Here is a 17812-nt window from a genome sequence, read left to right as displayed (position 1 = left end):
TTTACAATCGATCAATTAATTAATCAAATATGAGAGAAGTTATTAGTATTAATGGTATGTTCAATAATTACTATTTGATCAAAGGATTATAACTAGTTGGGAGATATAAAGTAACTGATTAGTTTGATACACGTCGTCAATTTTACAACCACAATAATGAACAAAATATCAAAATAAGTCAAAATACTGATAAGGAAACTCAAAGGGCTATAAATTCAACTCAAAGCAACACTCCCTAATGTGAATTACCCCAGATCACTCAAACGCGTAATTAAATACTAACTCTGATTTTTAGTTGGTCAAGCTGGTTGTCAAATTGGTAATGCATGTTGGGAATTATATTCTCAAGAACATGGTATTAGACCAGATGGGTTTTTAGAAGAAGGATTAGATAGACCAAAAGGAGGAGAAGAAGGATTTTCTACATTTTTTAGTGAAACAGGATCAGGTAAATATGTTCCAAGAGCATTATATGTTGATTTAGAACCAAATGTAATTGATGAAGTTCGTACTGGTCTTTATAAAGATTTATTCCATCCTGAACAATTAATTGCTGGAAAAGAAGATGCAGCAAATAATTATGCAAGAGGTCATTATACTGTTGGTAGAGAAATTTTAGATGATGTATTAGATAGAATTAGAAGAATGAGTGATCAATGTGATGGATTACAAGGGTTTTTATTTACTCATTCATTAGGTGGTGGTACTGGTTCAGGTTTAGGATCATTATTATTAGAACAATTATCATTAGATTATGGTAAAAAATCAAAATTAGAATTTGCAGTATATCCAGCTCCACAAGTTTCAACTTCAGTAGTTGAACCATATAATACAGTCTTAACTACTCATACTACTTTAGAACATGCTGATTGTACATTTATGGTTGATAATGAAGCAATTTATGAAATGTGTAGAAAAAATTTAGATATTTCAAGACCAAATTTTGATTCATTAAATAATTTAATTGCTCAAGTTGTTTCATCAGTTACTGCTTCTTTAAGATTTGATGGTTCATTAAATGTTGATTTAAATGAATTTCAAACTAATTTAGTACCATATCCAAGAATTCATTTTCCATTAGTTAGTTATGCACCAGTTTTCTCCAAAACAAGAGCAAATCATGAAGCAAATTCAGTTTCTGAAATTACACAATCATGTTTTGAACCAGGTAATCAAATGGTTAAATGTGATCCAAGAACTGGTAAATATATGGCTACTTGTTTATTATATAGAGGTGATGTTGTAACTCGTGATGTTCAAAATGCTGTTGCACAAGTTAAATCTAAAAAAACTGTTCAATTAGTTGATTGGTGTCCTACTGGTTTTAAAATTGGTATTTGTTATCAACCTCCAACTGCTATTGCAACTAGTGAATTAGCAGGTGCTTCAAGAGCTGTTTGTATGTTATCAAATACTACTGCTATAGCTGAAGCTTGGAGAAGAATTGATAAAAAATTTGACTTGATGTATTCAAAAAGAGCTTTTGTTCATTGGTATGTTGGTGAAGGTATGGAAGAAGGTGAATTTACTGAAGCAAGAGAAGATTTAGCAGCTTTAGAAAGAGATTATATTGAAGTTGGTACTGATTCATTCCCTGATGAAGAAGAAGAATATTAATGAGGTGATTGTGAGATATTGCTATATTCAGATACTTTTTTTTTCAATACCATTTCCTTTCAAATACCATTTCCTTTCTACTTTTTTGGCTATAATTTTTTTCAATATTTTTGTGTTTTTGGGTTAATTTTTTGATCTTGTTCTCTAATTCTTTTTTTGTTCAAATATATCATATATTAGTATAGTATAGGCTTTTTGAACTATGTGTATATATATAATATATGTATATTAATACCACTTTTGTAATGAAATGTTGGTTATAAATTATAAATGTAAATCTCACTAAATATCGGTATTAAAATATTTATTAAGGAGAGATGAAAAAAAAAACGTTATATTCTTAAAATCATAATAAAAAATTGTTTAGTTCTTGTTTCAAAATTTTTCATCTATCTAAATACCAATTGATTACTACTGAAAATTATGGAAGATAAGAGAAAATTACTAGATCAACCATTACATGGTATATATATACCTATTGGACTTATATTATTTGGAACATGGTTATTTAGTTGGTCATATATGCCTTATACTATAGCTTTCATAGTTATTGTATGTTCATTTAAGTATTATGAAGCTTATCAAAGAAGATCATCATTACATAATACAATATGGAGAGATTTTGAATTAATTGAAAGAACAATTATTGCACCAATGACATCGATATATAGATTTAAATTAAATCGAGAAGATGAAATTTTAGAAATCCCTACTGGTCATCATATATCTTGTTGTTTTACAATTGATGGTAAAGATGAAATTAGATATTATTCACCTATATCAAATCAATTCGATGCTGGGTTTTTTGATATCCTTGTAAAACATTATGAAAATGGGAAAGTAACTAAAAAATTAGCAACTATTCAAATTGGTCAAACTGTTAAATTTAGAGGTCCAGTTGGGAAATTAAATTATCAACCTTCAATGGCTAAAGAACTTGGTTTAATTGCTGGTGGAACTGGTATAACCCCTATTTTACAAGTAATTACTAGAATTATAACAAATTTAGAAGATCATACTAAAATGTATCTTATATTTGGTAATGAAACTGAAAAAGATATTCTTTTAAAGAATGAAATAGATGAAATCGCGAAAAGATATCCAAATTTTGAAGTCTTTTATACTGTAACTCATCCAACTGAAGAATGGGATCAAGGTAAAGGTTATATTAATCGTGATATGTTGGAAAAACATTCTCCAAAACCAAATGATGATAATATGTTGTTTATTTGTGGTCCACCTGAAATGAAAAGAAGTATATTTGAATTGAGTCAGGAAATCGGTTGGAATAAAGAACAAGTATTTTGTTTTTAATTTAAAAGTTATGTGTAAATAGAATTAATTAAACGTGCAAGGTTTTTTAATACAGTGAAAATGGTACTCTCTTCGGCTAACGGGTAGTATTTATAGCTTCTTAAACTTCTTATGGTCTAAACCTAATTATTCGTAAAAGTAATAAAATCACCAAATTGAGTATTTAAACGGTTCTAATTCCAGATAAATTAAACTCCGAGTTTCATGTTTAATTTCGCAACTTTAAATTTCTGATACTGAAAATACCACAATTGATAAAAAATATATAACCAATTGATTATTATAAATAAGGGATCAACTATTCCTCACTTTCAATCTATTTTACTCAATTGATCTATATCATTATCACCATTCAATTGCAATATGTCAGAAGAAATTGAAAAAGTAGAAATTCCAGGTAAATTTGGTTTCGGAACAATGAGTCTTACATGGACTCCTAATCCACAACCAATTGAAAAATCAGTTGAAACTATAAAATATATTACATCACATCCAGAATTTGGTACAAAACTTATAAACTTAGGAGAGTTTTATGGTCCTGATGATGCTAATTTAAAATTATTTCAAAAATTTTTAGAATCAAGTGATCCAAAATTGAATGAAAGTTTGATAGTTTCTATTAAGGGAGGTTGTGATGTTAAAACTTTAGCTCCAGATGGATCTAAGAAAAGTGTTTCAAAATCTATCGAAAATATTGTTTCATATTTCCCAAAGGAACATAGACCGAAATTATTATTTCAAATTGCAAGAGTTGATAAAAGAGTTCCATATGAGGAGACAATTGGCTACATTAAAGAATACGTTGAAAAGGGAGTTATAGATGGTATTTCATTATCAGAAGTTGGTAAGGAATCAATTTCCAAGGCATTAAAAGTAGCTCCAGTATCATGTGTTGAATTAGAATTATCATTATTTTCCCAAGACTTAATAGATAACGGAATCTTGTCATATTTATCAGAACAACAAATTCCAATCATTGCTTATTCACCACTTTGTAGAGGTTTGTTAACTGATTCAACTGTTGAAAATTCAGATACTTTTCTTTCCAGTATCCCAAAAGGTGATATAAGACATCATTTAGATAAATTTAAACCAGATATTTTTAAACATAATTTACCAACTTTGAAAAAACTTTATGATTTTGCTCATAATGTTAAAAATACATCTTTAGAAAGTTTATCATTATCTTGGATTTTAAAATTATCTGGTCAAAAAAACTTCAAAGGGATTGAAAAAGTTACTAGAATTTTACCTATTCCATCTGGTTCAACTCCTAAAAGAATTGAATCTAATTTTGGTAGTATTGTTGAATTAAGTGATAATGATTTAGAAGAGATTGAAAAAATTATAAAAGAAAATCCTGTAAAAGGATTTAGATATAATGAACAATTAGAAGGTACTTTATTTCAATAGATTTTTGCTTGGAGACAGTGGTCAAATAAAGCAATTTGTGTGTTTACTCAATAGACTTGTGTATGTTATTTCTTTAGAACTTTAGATTATTTTTTATGGTCCAGCTTTTGTAATTCTTTAATCTCTTTTGAATTAATCGAACGGCTTCAATATTATTTATGTCAAAATTTGGAAATATTAATTAGATTAGATTCGCGATAAAATTCAAATCTTAGATTTTGATCAAACCTTAAATTTAGTCAACAAACAAATTAGAAGAACAGATCTAAGGCTTCTATTGATACATTCAATCTTATTCAACTCAATTGAACCAATTACTTCAAAATGTTGCTTCATGAACTACTACTTTTTTTCATTTGTCAATTATCATTTACATTAGCTACCCCAGACCGTTCAATATTCTTCAATTACCAAAACAACGCAGCTTGTATATTAGTAAATGATACAGTATATGCAAATTTCGAATTTGAATTCAATAATCCTAAAAATGAACCAATTCCATTAATAATTTTTAATTATGAAAATTTACAATATTTTAAAAATTTACCAAATTTCGATACTTTTTTAAATCATACTTATTTAGATGTTAAAAATGATGATAAATTTGTTCAAATTAATTTAAAAGATGAATCCGTTCAATTTAATTTAAAAATGTTTAGAAATTTGGAAATTCCTGAAGATACTTTTACTGAAGTTATTACAACCAAATCAAATTTGAATTATAATATTCCTGAACCTGGGGTATATTGCGTTTATTTACCATTATATTCTTATGATGGAGATATCATTCATCCAACTGCATATACTTCAACTTTAAAAATTAATGAATTTGCTTCAGTTTCAGTATTCAATGATATTTCATCTCGTATTAGTTCAATTATATTATATGGATTATTTTTAATACCTTTAAGTTATTTGTATCCAAATATTAGAAAAAGAAGTTTTGAAAAATTACCACCAGTTATACAAGAATTATGTCAAATTTTGATTGTATCACTTCTATTAAATATTGCTCATGTTGTTTTAGAATTGTTTTATTTATTTTTCCCTAATGATTTTGTTCATTCATTTGCTGAAAATTATTTTGGATATTTTAAGGATATCTTATTGGAAAAATGGCAAAAATACGTTGTCTGTCAAATTTATTTGGGTTTAGGGTACGAAAACTCACCCATTAAGACTCCAAAAATATTATTTCAATCATTTTTCATCTTAAATTTGGCTACCACTTTGATATTAGATAATTTATTAGGTCCAGCTTCATCAATTATTGATATTTTTATTAATGGTCAACATTTTGAAATTGTCAAGAAATCTATTTTAGTTAATGGATTCTACAAAACTATTTTCATTAATAAAAATTACTCTGATTTTTTAAAGTCATTAATCACTACTTCTACTTCAATACAATTAGTTTCTGGATTTATTATGCAATTAATAAGTTTGGTATATGGAATTAAGTATATCATCAGATTGAAAAACCATCCACAACTATTAAAACCAATGACTTCCTCATTACTAGTTCATTTAATTGCGTGGAGTACATTTGGTAAACACGCGTTATATAACATAGGTGTTAAAATTTCAGTAACTGGTATATTTGATGCTGGTGAATTATTAAGTGTCATTGGTACTTTGATTGAACAATTTGAAATTAAATTGGTGGGTTTACAAGTTATTGAAATTATGATATTATGGTATTTGTGGACTACTGTTAAACCTTATGATTTGAATGCTTTAAAAATAGAGGAAGAAGAAGCTGCTGAGAAGAAAAATGCTGCAACCACGTCAGAAGTCAAGACTAATAAAAAAGCTACAGTTAATGAAACTAAGAAAGTACCTATTAAAAAGAGTAAAAAAGTTGAATAGAATTCAAATATCAATTTTCATCATTTCTCCAAGTAACTAGTAAAATGTCACATTGTTTACTTCTCTTTGCCCTTGAAGTCTAGTTTTTCAAAGTAATTTTTCCGCCAATTATGATATAACAGAGTAGAAACTAATCCTTAGTTATTGTATAATCGATCAATGTACAATCATGCTAAAAATTAATCCAAACACATCCTCATGCTTACAATTTTATCTGTGATTTTCATGTGGTAGATTATTTGGCACAAATCTGCCGCGAAGGTAGAAAAAATTACATGGAACAAGAAAGTCATGTTGAAACAAGTACAAAGTCTTTCAATAGACAAATATTTGTTTCAGATTGTATTATTTGAATAATCGTAACTACGCATCAGTCACATACTTAACACTAAGTATGTACTGCATATGAAAACAAAAAAATTATAAAAAGAAATCTAAGAAAAAAATTAGCCACGAAGTTAAAATAATTTATTACACAAAAGCGAGAGTTGCAAAATTATCTACAACTTCAAAAATTATCTACAACTTCAAAAATTATCACCAAATTAATTTATTAACTCTATAACAACTCTATTAACAGACCCCACTAACATATATATACCAATCGAAAGCTCTGTACCTCCCTATTTCACTCTAGTAAGCATATTTGGATCTAGCTCTCAATTTAGGACCATTTAAGTAAAAAAATACTGGAATAGCTATCATAATCATACACAAGAAAGCCAACAACGTTGTACCCCATCCCACAGGGTAGTTATGGATGGCTAGGTTGTTATATAAATAGTAGGAGAATAAAGGAAATACACTAGCAATAATACTTCTGAATAGAGCATTGGATGAGAATACCGATGCTAGAAATTCAACTTTGAAACTTGCAGCCATATAATTGAATAAAGTTTGAAATATTAAAAATGCTCCACATGCAAAAAATGCCATTCCAAGTAATGGAGGGAACCAATGAATGTTTGGTGATGAGGTCCAAGCAAAGATGAATAGACCAACAGGCATTAATATTGAACCAAATATAGCTGGAGGTAAAAAGACTTCTGGGTAAACCATTTGACCAGCTAATAATTTCACGGTAAAAGTTTTGTAGATAACAGGAATATAAAGTGCAGCACCAATGATTATACCAATAACAATACTTAAATAAGTAGTACCCATTGGAATTAATGCAAAATGTTTAGTTTCTTGAAAAACAATTGGAACAGCTTCAAAAAATAAATACATGATACTGTAAACTAAAGCAATATAAATATCAATTAATAAAACAACTGGTTCTTTTATAGTAATTTCAAAAGGTCTCCATAATAATTTACTTAATATTTGACTAGTAGTTTGTTTATTAGTCATATGTTGTAATTCAGATTCTGAAATAATCTTGTCGTTACCAGTTAATCTTCTTAATCTTTTAGCTCTATTTGTTAATAATTTAGGAGCATAAGTTTCTGGTAAAGTGAAAGCAAGGAAAATAAAAGATGAAGAAAGTAATGCCATAAACCAGAATGTCCATCTCCAACTTTCATAACCATTGTGACCACCTCTAACGACTAAAACAGCACCAATTAAAGGACCTAAAGAAGGACCACATACTGCACCTAATGACCAAGTAGCTAAACCAACGACTACGTACGGCATCGTTATGAAATCAGACACAGAAGCACCGCCCGTACTCAAACATGGAGAAGCAAAGAACCCAGCAATGAATCTCAATATACATAATCCTGCAATATTTTGTGACAAGGCTGTTGGAATTTGCATCATACAAAAAATGAAAATTGTAATAATATATAATGGAGTTCTACCAATCCTAAAATCCTCGGATAATGGACTAAAAATAATTGGACCAATACCATAACCAACAACAAATAATGTTAATGGTAATGTAGCAACGACTTGTCCTATATTAAATTTTTCCATTATATCTAAAATACCAGGAGTATATATTGCTGAACCCATATAAACAGAAGTAGTCATAAATGCAATTTGCAATGCCATTATAGCTTTCCACCAAAATTCCCAATTATATGGATTTTCAGGATCATTTTCATCCCATTTTACTATTATATATCCATCTTCTCTTGCTTTTTCATCTTCTTTTTCAATTTTAGCTTCTTCCAATTCTTTATCTTCTTGTATATCATTTCTACCAATAGTTGAATCTGATGAATTATTATTTTTTATATTTTCTAAATTTTCACTTGTATCTGAACCATTGTTATTATTTGTTGTTGTTATTGGTTCATTTTCTTCAATAGTTTTTTCATTTATATCTTTGGAATTATTTGCAGAAATTAAATATTTTTCAGGAATTACGTAATCAGGTTTTTCTTCATTATGTAAAAAATATTTTCTACCTGATAATCTATAAATTATACGACCCATAAAGGAGTCATTAAGATATCTTGACATTTTTTAAGTAGTATGATTAAGGAATTGTTGTAATGAATTGATATAAAAAAAATGATTGCAAAAAAGAAAAGAAAATAGAAACTTTTAAAGTTTATTTAAATATTGCAAAATAAAATAAAAATAATAAATAAAAATAAAATAAAAATAAAAAAATAAATATATTTGTAATCTCCGCTGTATAAATTTTTGTAGTATTGATTATTAAACAAAATTAAGACACTGGCAGTACTTTAATTATTCGTCTATTAACTAAGTTCAAAACCATTTACAATAATAATAGAATGAAAATCAAAATTTCAAATGTAAAGAAATTTGTTTATTGTTTTTTTTTTTTTAATTAATAATATTTTTTTTATAATTAGTCTTTCAATCTTGCATAAGTTCGCATTTATACTTAATTTAGTAATTTACCGATATATATTTCTTCTCATCTGAAATTTGTTAATAACAAAGCAAAGCAAATGATTTACATTATTGAATTTTAACCACTTGAAGAAGAATGTAAGAGAAAAGAAGGAAATGTATGAAGTTATAGCCGTATTTCTAGGATATATGATTTATAATTATTCAACGGACTCGGTTTAATATTTAAAATGGTGTTTGGTAATCTACAGAGACTTTTTCTTCTTCAATCTGGGTATAATTTAACCTCATTAGATTACAAATAGGTTCTAAAAAATTAAAATAATTTATTATAATTTTGAGTCAAAAGAAAATAAAAATTGTTATCAGGTACCGCTGTATCATTCGAAGTAAATTTGAAATCAACTTATATATAACATGTCTTACTTTGACAATTGTTGATTTAATTTGGCATTCCCTTTATACGACTAAAAATTCTCATCTTTTCTGACTAGTTCTAATTTTCACCTTCCTTTTTGATTATATGGAAATTTGATTAAAAGCAATGGTTAAAATTTAGCCGCTTGTACGGTTAGTTTCTAATTCAAAAATAGGAAAAGGGTAATAAAATTTCACAAGACTCTGTCCAATTTAATGCAAGAACAATTACTACAGCTGCCAGGTTTTGTAATTTGTATTACTAACTTTGTCTTTATTTATTTATATATAAAGTGACTCATTTGAGATGGGGTATTTACTATTTGTAGATGTAATCTAACTTGATTCATTTGAGGGCCCTGCTCTATTGTTCTTCCCCAATCATCAACATGTGTCATAAGTATAACATGCAAACAAACAAACACTTCAGCTCAATATTGATTACAAATTCAAAGAAAAAAAATCAAAAGTTGTATGTCATAAATTATAATTATTCTAATTTTAGAAAGAGCGGCTTTATGAAATTTAAAGTTTATTAAAAAAAAAATTAAAAAATATTATCCGAATAGTACGGAAATACGAAGATTGAGATTAGTAGTCTTTTGCGTATTAACGAATTATTTAACTTTGTATTTGAAACATTGGTGGAGTTTGAGAAAAAATAATACGGAGACAAATTGTTTCATATGCCAAATTAATTTTTGTGGATTATCATGTTAGACCTCAATTAAATTTGTTAAGAATTATGAATACGATTACTAAAGTTAAAATATCGGCAAGGTACCGAATTAGTTTATAATTAGCTCTTAATTTTTAAAACAAACTAACTTTTTTATTTGAAACATAAATTACGAAGTGAAATTGTTTAGTATGTCAAAAGATCACACAAATAACCAGAAGTTTTAAAGTAACAATTAAGTTCAGCTATCGGAAAGGTATCAAGATATTAACAAAAACACCTTATTTTATATATTTATTATCTATTAATTATCTTGTGAATCTATCTTTTTTAAATCCTTTTATCATCAAACTTTATTTTTTTAATTATCTATTCAATATCCCCGAAATTGTTTCATTTATTTGATCTTCATCTTCATCATCATTTTCTTCTCTTTTAGCATAATCAAATATTTTTCGCCATTTAAGATATTCAATAAAAGCTTGTTCAAATTTAGGTACAATTTCTTCAGTTTCTAATTCAGCTAATGATATAGCATCAAATAATTCCATAATTTTTAAATCTACGTTAGATTCAGTATTTAATTCACAAAATTTTATTGCAACTTCTTCAAATTTTGGTAATGAATAAGATTGTTTGAAAAATGACAGTAATTTTGTTTTGATATCTTGATGTTGCTGATGATTTTGATGATTTTGATGTTCTTCTTCTAAGTCATATTTCAAAGTTTCATCAAATTTTTTCTTATTTAGGTTTTCATTTAATGCATATGTAAAATAATAAGGTGCAAATTGATTTATTAAAATTTTATAATGTATATTTAATTTATCTAGTTTATCTGCTGTTTCAGGATAATGAAATAATTCAAATGAATAGGTTAATGATAATGCATTTAGTATCAATAGTTTTGAAGTTTTTACTGGATTGTATATATTGTCAATTTTTAGCAAATCATGTTTTGAAACTATTATGAAATAGTTTAAATCAGATATAATTGAATCGAATTCGTCATTTTTACGAATGAAAAGATGTAAAATTTTTTCAATTTCTTTAAGATCTAGTATTTGTTCATCATCTATATTTTCATATATATAATATATTATATCTAATATATGTCTTCTTGTATTATTTGTTTTTTGAGGATTTAATATCAGATTTTCTAAATATAATACAGCGATTTTATAATTTGATTTATTTAATTTATTTGTAATTGGTTCTAATAATTTTATGATATGATTAAATACTTTAATTTGATATTTAAAATGTATAGTAGTAGTTTTTGATTCTCGTATTGATGATTTAATTTGTGCATTAGTTTTTGGAATTTTTTGGTAAGGTTCATCATTGGTATTCAAATTAATATTATTGAAAATATTTGGATCTAAATCTTCAAATATTCTTTGTAATAAATAAGTTTCAATTTGATCAAACATTATCGATGAAGAAAATAAAGTTCATGAAAAAGATTATACTGAAACACCTAAATGTTAGCAAGATTGAAATATTTGATATCTTATATATTTTATTTTTTTGATAATAAAAGAAACAAGATATGCTACGATTTTAAATTTTCACATAGATTTGATGGTGTAAAGTTAGTATTACAGTATGTCAGTAAAAAGAAACGTCAATATCTAAAAAATATATCTTGTAGTCATTTGAAAAGTTAGACTAAAAGTTCTGTCAATTTCATGAAAAAATGTTTTATTATATAGGGTGATTAAGTTAAAAGTATGCAAAATCATGCAATGAAATTTTTAATTTATCAACTATAAGTTGGAAGTTAGGAGATAATAATCATAACTCAAGTTAAAAAGCAATTAAACTCAAAGTACTTATTTTTCCGATAAATTTTATTGAAGAAGTAACAAATCAATATTGAAATCAAAAAGAGCAAATTTTTTTTTCTTAAATATCGTGATGTTTCAAATTTGTTTCAGATTTAAACTATTTAATTTAAATTATTTTTTGTAAAAACATAAAACCAAATTGAGCAAATCAAAAATTAATCACAATACATTTGTGAAATTTATAACTGTGTTTGTACACCTTCTTCTTATTATAAAGTTTGAAACTATATTAAAATTAAAATTACAGCCACCCTCAAAATGTTTTTTATTAGGTCCAATAGATTATACAAATTTTCTAAAATAGAAGTTTCGTGTCTTGAAACAAATTATGAGACATAAACCTTGTTGTATTAATTAGACGCGTTTATTATAACTAACGTGTAGCTTATATACAGGTCACTAACAAATTAATTTCTAAATTTAGAAATTTACGAAATGATAAATAGAGGCTCAAATTTAATAATAACAATAAGAGAGAGAGAGGCTCTGTTTCAAATATTGCTTGTATGAAAGTTCTTCATTTTTCTTGTATTATACATATTTAACTACAGATGAACGGTTAATTGTTTAATAAGTAATTAGATCATTCATTTATAATTTCAATGATATAATTTTTAAAACTACTTTGTTACAATAAACAAATTAAAAATTTTTATGCAAATAATTAAGAAAAATTTAAATATTATAACAATCTAATCATTAATTAACTACACATTAATGCTAAGTAATTAAAGCAATTTATTATTTATATAAATTTTTATATATTTTGATTTGAATACCTTTTCTCAATTTTTTCATCAAGTTTTTTTTCTATTATTGTTATTAGATCAAAAGTACTTCGAGATTTTTGTATTTTTGTTTTAAATTTATTTACGATTTAGAGATTTTAATTTTTTTTTTCATTTATAGATCGCGTTAAATCAAAAGGCTTATACTTGACTACTACTATTACTACTATTACTTATATTACTACTTCAATCAACCACTTACTATTTATCTCCTTATTACTTATCATATATTTATTTATCACTACCTAACTTAATCAACATCTTACATCAATTTCATGAGTTATCAAAGACCAAATGATGATTTCAATCACCTACATCCTAATAGATATAATAATAGATCTAATCAAAATCGATATAGAGATCAATCAGATCAATCAGATGATGATGATGATTCATTAAATTTTATTGATCATCATAATACAAGTCAAACTCCTTTAAATCATGGTACTTATAATTATCAAAATTTATCAACAAATTCAATAAATTTTCAACAACCTGAACCAATTTATCATCATAATCAATCATCAACTTCTTTAGGTGGTGGTGATCTTGAAAATATTAATTATTATAATCAACCTATTTTTAATACAACCACAAGTGATCCTTTCACCAACACAAATGGAGAACAATATGAAATGCAATATCAAGGATATAATAATAATTATAATCAAGCATTTGTACCCCATGTTTATGATGATGATGATTTAGAAGAAAGAGAATTTGATCAAAGAATTCAATATAATAATTTTGAAGGTGATCATTATGATTTAGCAACTGCAAGTTATATAGATGATGATAATGAACCACCAACTAGTGAATATTTACCTGTTGAAAGAAATATATTGGAAGATGAAGAAGAACCACCAGAATCTCCATTTGGGAATGAAAATATGGATTATCAACAACCTCCTCCATTACAAGAAGAATTGAGGTCGAAAAAACCTATAAGAGCCTCGGGGATTAATGGTCATTTAGTTTTAGATTGTCCAGTTGCTGGTGAATTATTATCGAAATTTCCAGATTATAAAGTTGATGAAAAAGATGGTGGATTATCTAGAGAATTTGCGTTTATGAGATATACTGCAGTAACTTGTGGTCCTTCTAATTTTTATAGAGATGCATATATTTTAAGACCTGTCCATTATCCTATACCTAGACAAACTGAATTAATGATTGTTGTAACAATGTATAATGAAGATGATATTTTATTAGGTAGAACTTTAAAGGGGGTTTTCAAAAATATTAAATATCTTGAATCTAAATCAAGATCTTCTGTTTGGGGTAAAGATTCATGGAAAAAAATTGTTGTTTGTATTGTAAGTGATGGTAGAACTAAAATAAATGAAAGAGCACAAGCATTATTAGCTGGGTTAGGAGTATATCAAGAAGGTTTAGCTAAAAGTAGAGTTGATGATAAAAAAGTTCAAGCTCATATGTATGAATACACAACAAGAGTTGGTATAAGTTCAGTAAATGATGATGTTGTAAAATTAACAACTGAAAAAATTGTACCTGTTCAAATGTTATTTTGTTTAAAAGAAAATAATGCTAAAAAGATAAATTCTCATCGTTGGTGTTTTCAAGCTATTGGTCAAGTATTAGATCCCAAGATAGTTATATTGTTAGATTGTGGTACTCAACCTTCTGGTAAATCACTTTATAAATTATGGAAAGAATTTGATAGAGATCATAGAGTTGCTGGTGCATGTGGAGAAATTACTGCATCCTTGAAAAAAAGACAAATGATTACTAATCCTTTAGTGTATGGACAAAATTTTGAATATAAAATTTCAAATATATTAGATAAACCAACGGAATCATCATTTGGATTTATATCAGTTTTACCTGGTGCTTTTTCAGCTTATAGAAATATAGCATTACAAAATGATATAAATGGTAGAGGTCCTTTAGAAAAATATTTTAAAGGTGAATTTTTACATAGTTCAGGAGAATTAGATCCACAAGATGATGAATATGAATTAAAAAGAACATTACTCAAGGAAGAAGCTGGTATTTTTACATCAAATATGTACCTTGCAGAAGATCGTATTCTTTGTTTTGAATTAGTTGCAAAAAGAGGTTGTAATTGGTTATTAAGATATTGTAAATCTGCAAGTGCTGAAACTGATGTACCTGAAGGATTAGCTGAATTTATATTACAAAGAAGAAGATGGTTAAATGGATCATTTTTCGCAGCTATTTATTCATTAGTTCATTTCCCCAAAATTTGGAAAAGTTCTCATTCTATTGGTAGAAAATTTTGTTTTCATATTGAATTTTTTTATCAATTTATTAATTTAATTGTTTCTTGGTTTTCAATTGGTTCTTATTTTTTAGTGTTTAGAATTTTAACAACTTCATTAACTAGTTCAGAATTGAATTTTGCACCTGGTAATGTATTATCAGTTGTATTTTTATGGTTATATTTAGCTTCAATTGTTACTACTTTTGTTTTATCATTTGGAAATAAACCAAAAGGAACTGAGAAATTTTATATTGTTATTGTTGTATTTTTTGCAATATTAATGGCATATATGATATTTGCAGCTATATTTTTAGCAGTTCATGCAATAAAAGCCATATATGATGCTAACAATTTTAGTGTTGATTTATTTTTTAAAAATTCTCAATTTAGAGATTTAATAGTGGCAACAAGTTCGACTTATGCCCTTTATTTTTTAGCAAGTTTTCTTTATTTTGAACCATGGCATATGTTTACATCATTTGCTCAATATATTTTATTATCACCATCATATATTAATGTATTAAATATATATGCATTTTGTAATATTGATGATGTTTCTTGGGGTACTAAAGGTGATGTTGGTGGTAAATCTTTGGGAGAAGCTAAATTAAGAGAAGATGGTACTTTTGATGTTAGTGTTCCAATCCTAAAGGAAGAAATTAATCAATCATACCTTAATCAATTAGAAAAAATTAGAGATCCTGCTCCACCACCTGAAAAACAACTTATAAAAAATACAGAAGATTATTATGCATTCATTAGATCAATGACTGTTTTAATATGGATGTTTTCAAATTTTGTAGTAATTGCATTAGTTTTAGAAACTGGTGGTTTCAATCAATTTAATTCATCTTCTGAAACCGTTGATGAAATTAAAAATAATAGATCAGAAATTTTCCTAACTGTTATATTATGGACAGTTGCATTTATGGCTCTTTTCAGATTTTTAGGGTGTATTTATTACTTATTAAGTAGAATTGGTAGAAGAATGAGAGGTAGTGAACATGCTACTAAGATGTGATTTATGATTTATAAATTAATAGATTTAATTTAATGTTTTAATGTTTAATTTTGATTTGTAGAATCTTTTAATTTGCTCTAGTATGTTTCAGTATATTCTTATAAGATCTAGATTCTTAGATTAAGCTGATTCTTGAAAAATTTTACTCTTTTGATGAGATCTGTACCCTATTTAAATCGATCCGTTTAAATTTTATAACGTTCCGTTTACATTTTTCATTTTTCCGCACATCGTTCCGTGAGCAGGTCCGTAAATTTCATTCCAGATTTTGTGTTATTCAATTAATAATTATGGCTCATACAGAAAATGAATAATTTGAATCAAGTATATAAAAGCTTAATCAATTAATTTCATTTACAACAGCTTATTAAAACAATTAAATTTAAAAATGTCACATTTCTCAACTAAGTCAATTCATGGTGGTGATCATTTAAAAATTACACCCGATGTTATAACACCAATTCATATTTCAACTACATATAGTTATTCCAATAATCCAGATGAATTAATACCTGGTTCATTAACTGATCCAAATACATTTGTATATTCAAGAGAAAACCATCCAAACGCAGCACAAATTGAAGCTATTGTTGAATCAATAACGGGGTATCCTTGTATAGTTTATAATTCAGGATTATCTGCTTTTAATGGTTTAATTAATTATGTTAATCCTAAAGTATTGGCTATTGGTCAAGCATATCATGGATGTCATGGAATTGCAGATATTTGGAAACGTAATTTTGGCTTAAAAAAAATAAGTATTGATGATGAATTTACTGATTTAGGTAGTGGTGATTTAGTTCATTTAGAAACTCCTATTAATCCATATGGTACATATGCTGATATTTCCAAATATGCAGAAAAAGCTCATTCAAAGGGAGCAATATTATCAGTTGATGCAACTTTTGCTCCCCCTCCTTTATTGAACCCCTTTGAATTTGGAGCTGATATAGTTTTGCATTCAGCTACTAAATTTTTTGGAGGTCATTCTGATTTATTAGCTGGATTACTTTTAGTTAAAAATAACGAAATCAAAAAAAAATTATTACTTGATAGATTAGTATTAGGTACAAATATTGGCAATTTAGAAAGTGCCTTATTAGTTAGAAGTTTAAGAACTTTCGAATTAAGAGTTGCAAGACAATCTAAAACTGCTGAAATTATTGTAAAATTTTTAAATGAAAACAAGTCAAAATTCCCAAATTTAGATAAAATATATCATGGATCATTACAAACTGATGAATTCATTCAAAAACAAATGCCAAATGGTCATACACCTGTTTTTGGAATAGAAATGATTAATGAACACACAGCAAAATCATTTCCTTCAAAATTAAAATTATTTCATCATGCTACTAGTTTGGGTGGAGCTGAAAGTTTAATTGAATGGAGAGCAATGAGTGATAATCATATAAGTAAGAAATTCTTAAGAGTTTCTATTGGATTAGAAGATCCAAAAGATTTATTGATTGATTTAATTGGTGGATTGGAAAATAATGATGATGAGAAAAACCTGTTGGTTGAAGAGATTAATAAATTGAGTATTTAAGCTTGATTTTAGCAATAAAATTGCAAATATAGTTAAATAGTTTTAATAATAAAAGTGAATGATTATTTGAACGTGGTTCAAAAGAATGAGTTATCAATTCTGAAAACTTTCTTTAATATAAGTACTTTCTAAAATTTCAATTGAAAGCGAGTTAGACTTGATCCGAATATTTTTTGGATGAAATTGATTTAAATAAAAATTTGGATGACTATATGCATATAATTTAAAACAAGTATAACTACTAAAATTCAAACGGCTATTTACATTTAAAATAA

General features: G+C 26.6%; 8 protein-coding genes across 8 annotated transcripts; 6 read left to right on the top strand and 2 right to left on the bottom strand. All coding sequences in view use genetic code 12, as the record gives it.

Moving 5' to 3' along the window:
- Positions 1 to 29: 29 nt before the first annotated feature.
- TUB1 (alpha-tubulin) lies at positions 30 to 1617 on the top strand (the record flags this gene model as incomplete). The annotated part of the gene is made up of 2 exons (XM_051761820.1): positions 30 to 54; positions 296 to 1617. 2 exons carry the CDS (start codon positions 30 to 32, stop codon positions 1615 to 1617), a joined length of 1347 nt encoding a protein of 448 aa, XP_051622760.1.
- A 423-nt stretch (positions 1618 to 2040) lies between these two features.
- On the top strand, positions 2041 to 2931 carry KGF54_000144 (cytochrome-b5 reductase; the record flags this gene model as incomplete). The annotated part of the gene is made up of 1 exon (XM_051761809.1): positions 2041 to 2931. The coding sequence occupies one exon, from the start codon at positions 2041 to 2043 to the stop codon at positions 2929 to 2931; it is 891 nt and encodes a 296-aa protein (XP_051622759.1).
- Positions 2932 to 3294: 363 nt separating this feature from the next.
- On the top strand, positions 3295 to 4344 carry KGF54_000143 (pyridoxine 4-dehydrogenase; the record flags this gene model as incomplete). The annotated part of the gene is made up of 1 exon (XM_051761798.1): positions 3295 to 4344. One exon carries the CDS (start codon positions 3295 to 3297, stop codon positions 4342 to 4344), a length of 1050 nt encoding a protein of 349 aa, XP_051622758.1.
- A 324-nt stretch (positions 4345 to 4668) lies between these two features.
- KGF54_000142 (uncharacterized protein) lies at positions 4669 to 6213 on the top strand (the record flags this gene model as incomplete). Its single annotated transcript, XM_051761787.1, has 1 exon — positions 4669 to 6213. One exon carries the CDS (start codon positions 4669 to 4671, stop codon positions 6211 to 6213), a length of 1545 nt encoding a protein of 514 aa, XP_051622757.1.
- A 633-nt stretch (positions 6214 to 6846) lies between these two features.
- KGF54_000141 (MFS transporter) lies at positions 6847 to 8625 on the bottom strand (the record flags this gene model as incomplete). Its single annotated transcript, XM_051761776.1, has 1 exon — positions 6847 to 8625. One exon carries the CDS (start codon positions 8623 to 8625, stop codon positions 6847 to 6849), a length of 1779 nt encoding a protein of 592 aa, XP_051622756.1.
- A 1824-nt stretch (positions 8626 to 10449) lies between these two features.
- On the bottom strand, positions 10450 to 11517 carry KGF54_000140 (uncharacterized protein; the record flags this gene model as incomplete). Its single annotated transcript, XM_051761765.1, has 1 exon — positions 10450 to 11517. One exon carries the CDS (start codon positions 11515 to 11517, stop codon positions 10450 to 10452), a length of 1068 nt encoding a protein of 355 aa, XP_051622755.1.
- Positions 11518 to 12997: 1480 nt separating this feature from the next.
- On the top strand, positions 12998 to 15988 carry CHS2 (chitin synthase I; the record flags this gene model as incomplete). The annotated part of the gene is made up of 1 exon (XM_051761753.1): positions 12998 to 15988. One exon carries the CDS (start codon positions 12998 to 13000, stop codon positions 15986 to 15988), a length of 2991 nt encoding a protein of 996 aa, XP_051622754.1.
- A 388-nt stretch (positions 15989 to 16376) lies between these two features.
- KGF54_000138 (putative cystathionine beta-lyase) lies at positions 16377 to 17537 on the top strand (the record flags this gene model as incomplete). The annotated part of the gene is made up of 1 exon (XM_051761742.1): positions 16377 to 17537. One exon carries the CDS (start codon positions 16377 to 16379, stop codon positions 17535 to 17537), a length of 1161 nt encoding a protein of 386 aa, XP_051622753.1.
- Positions 17538 to 17812: the final 275 nt, after the last annotated feature.

The sequence above is a fragment of the Candida jiufengensis genome (assembly GCF_024610255.1).
Source record: "Candida jiufengensis strain CBS 10846 chromosome Unknown scaffold9, whole genome shotgun sequence".
Lineage (NCBI taxonomy): Eukaryota > Fungi > Ascomycota > Pichiomycetes > Serinales > Debaryomycetaceae > Lodderomyces > Lodderomyces jiufengensis.
The sequence above is the reverse complement of the archived record's forward strand: the minus strand, read 5'-3'. Positions and strand labels throughout refer to the sequence as shown.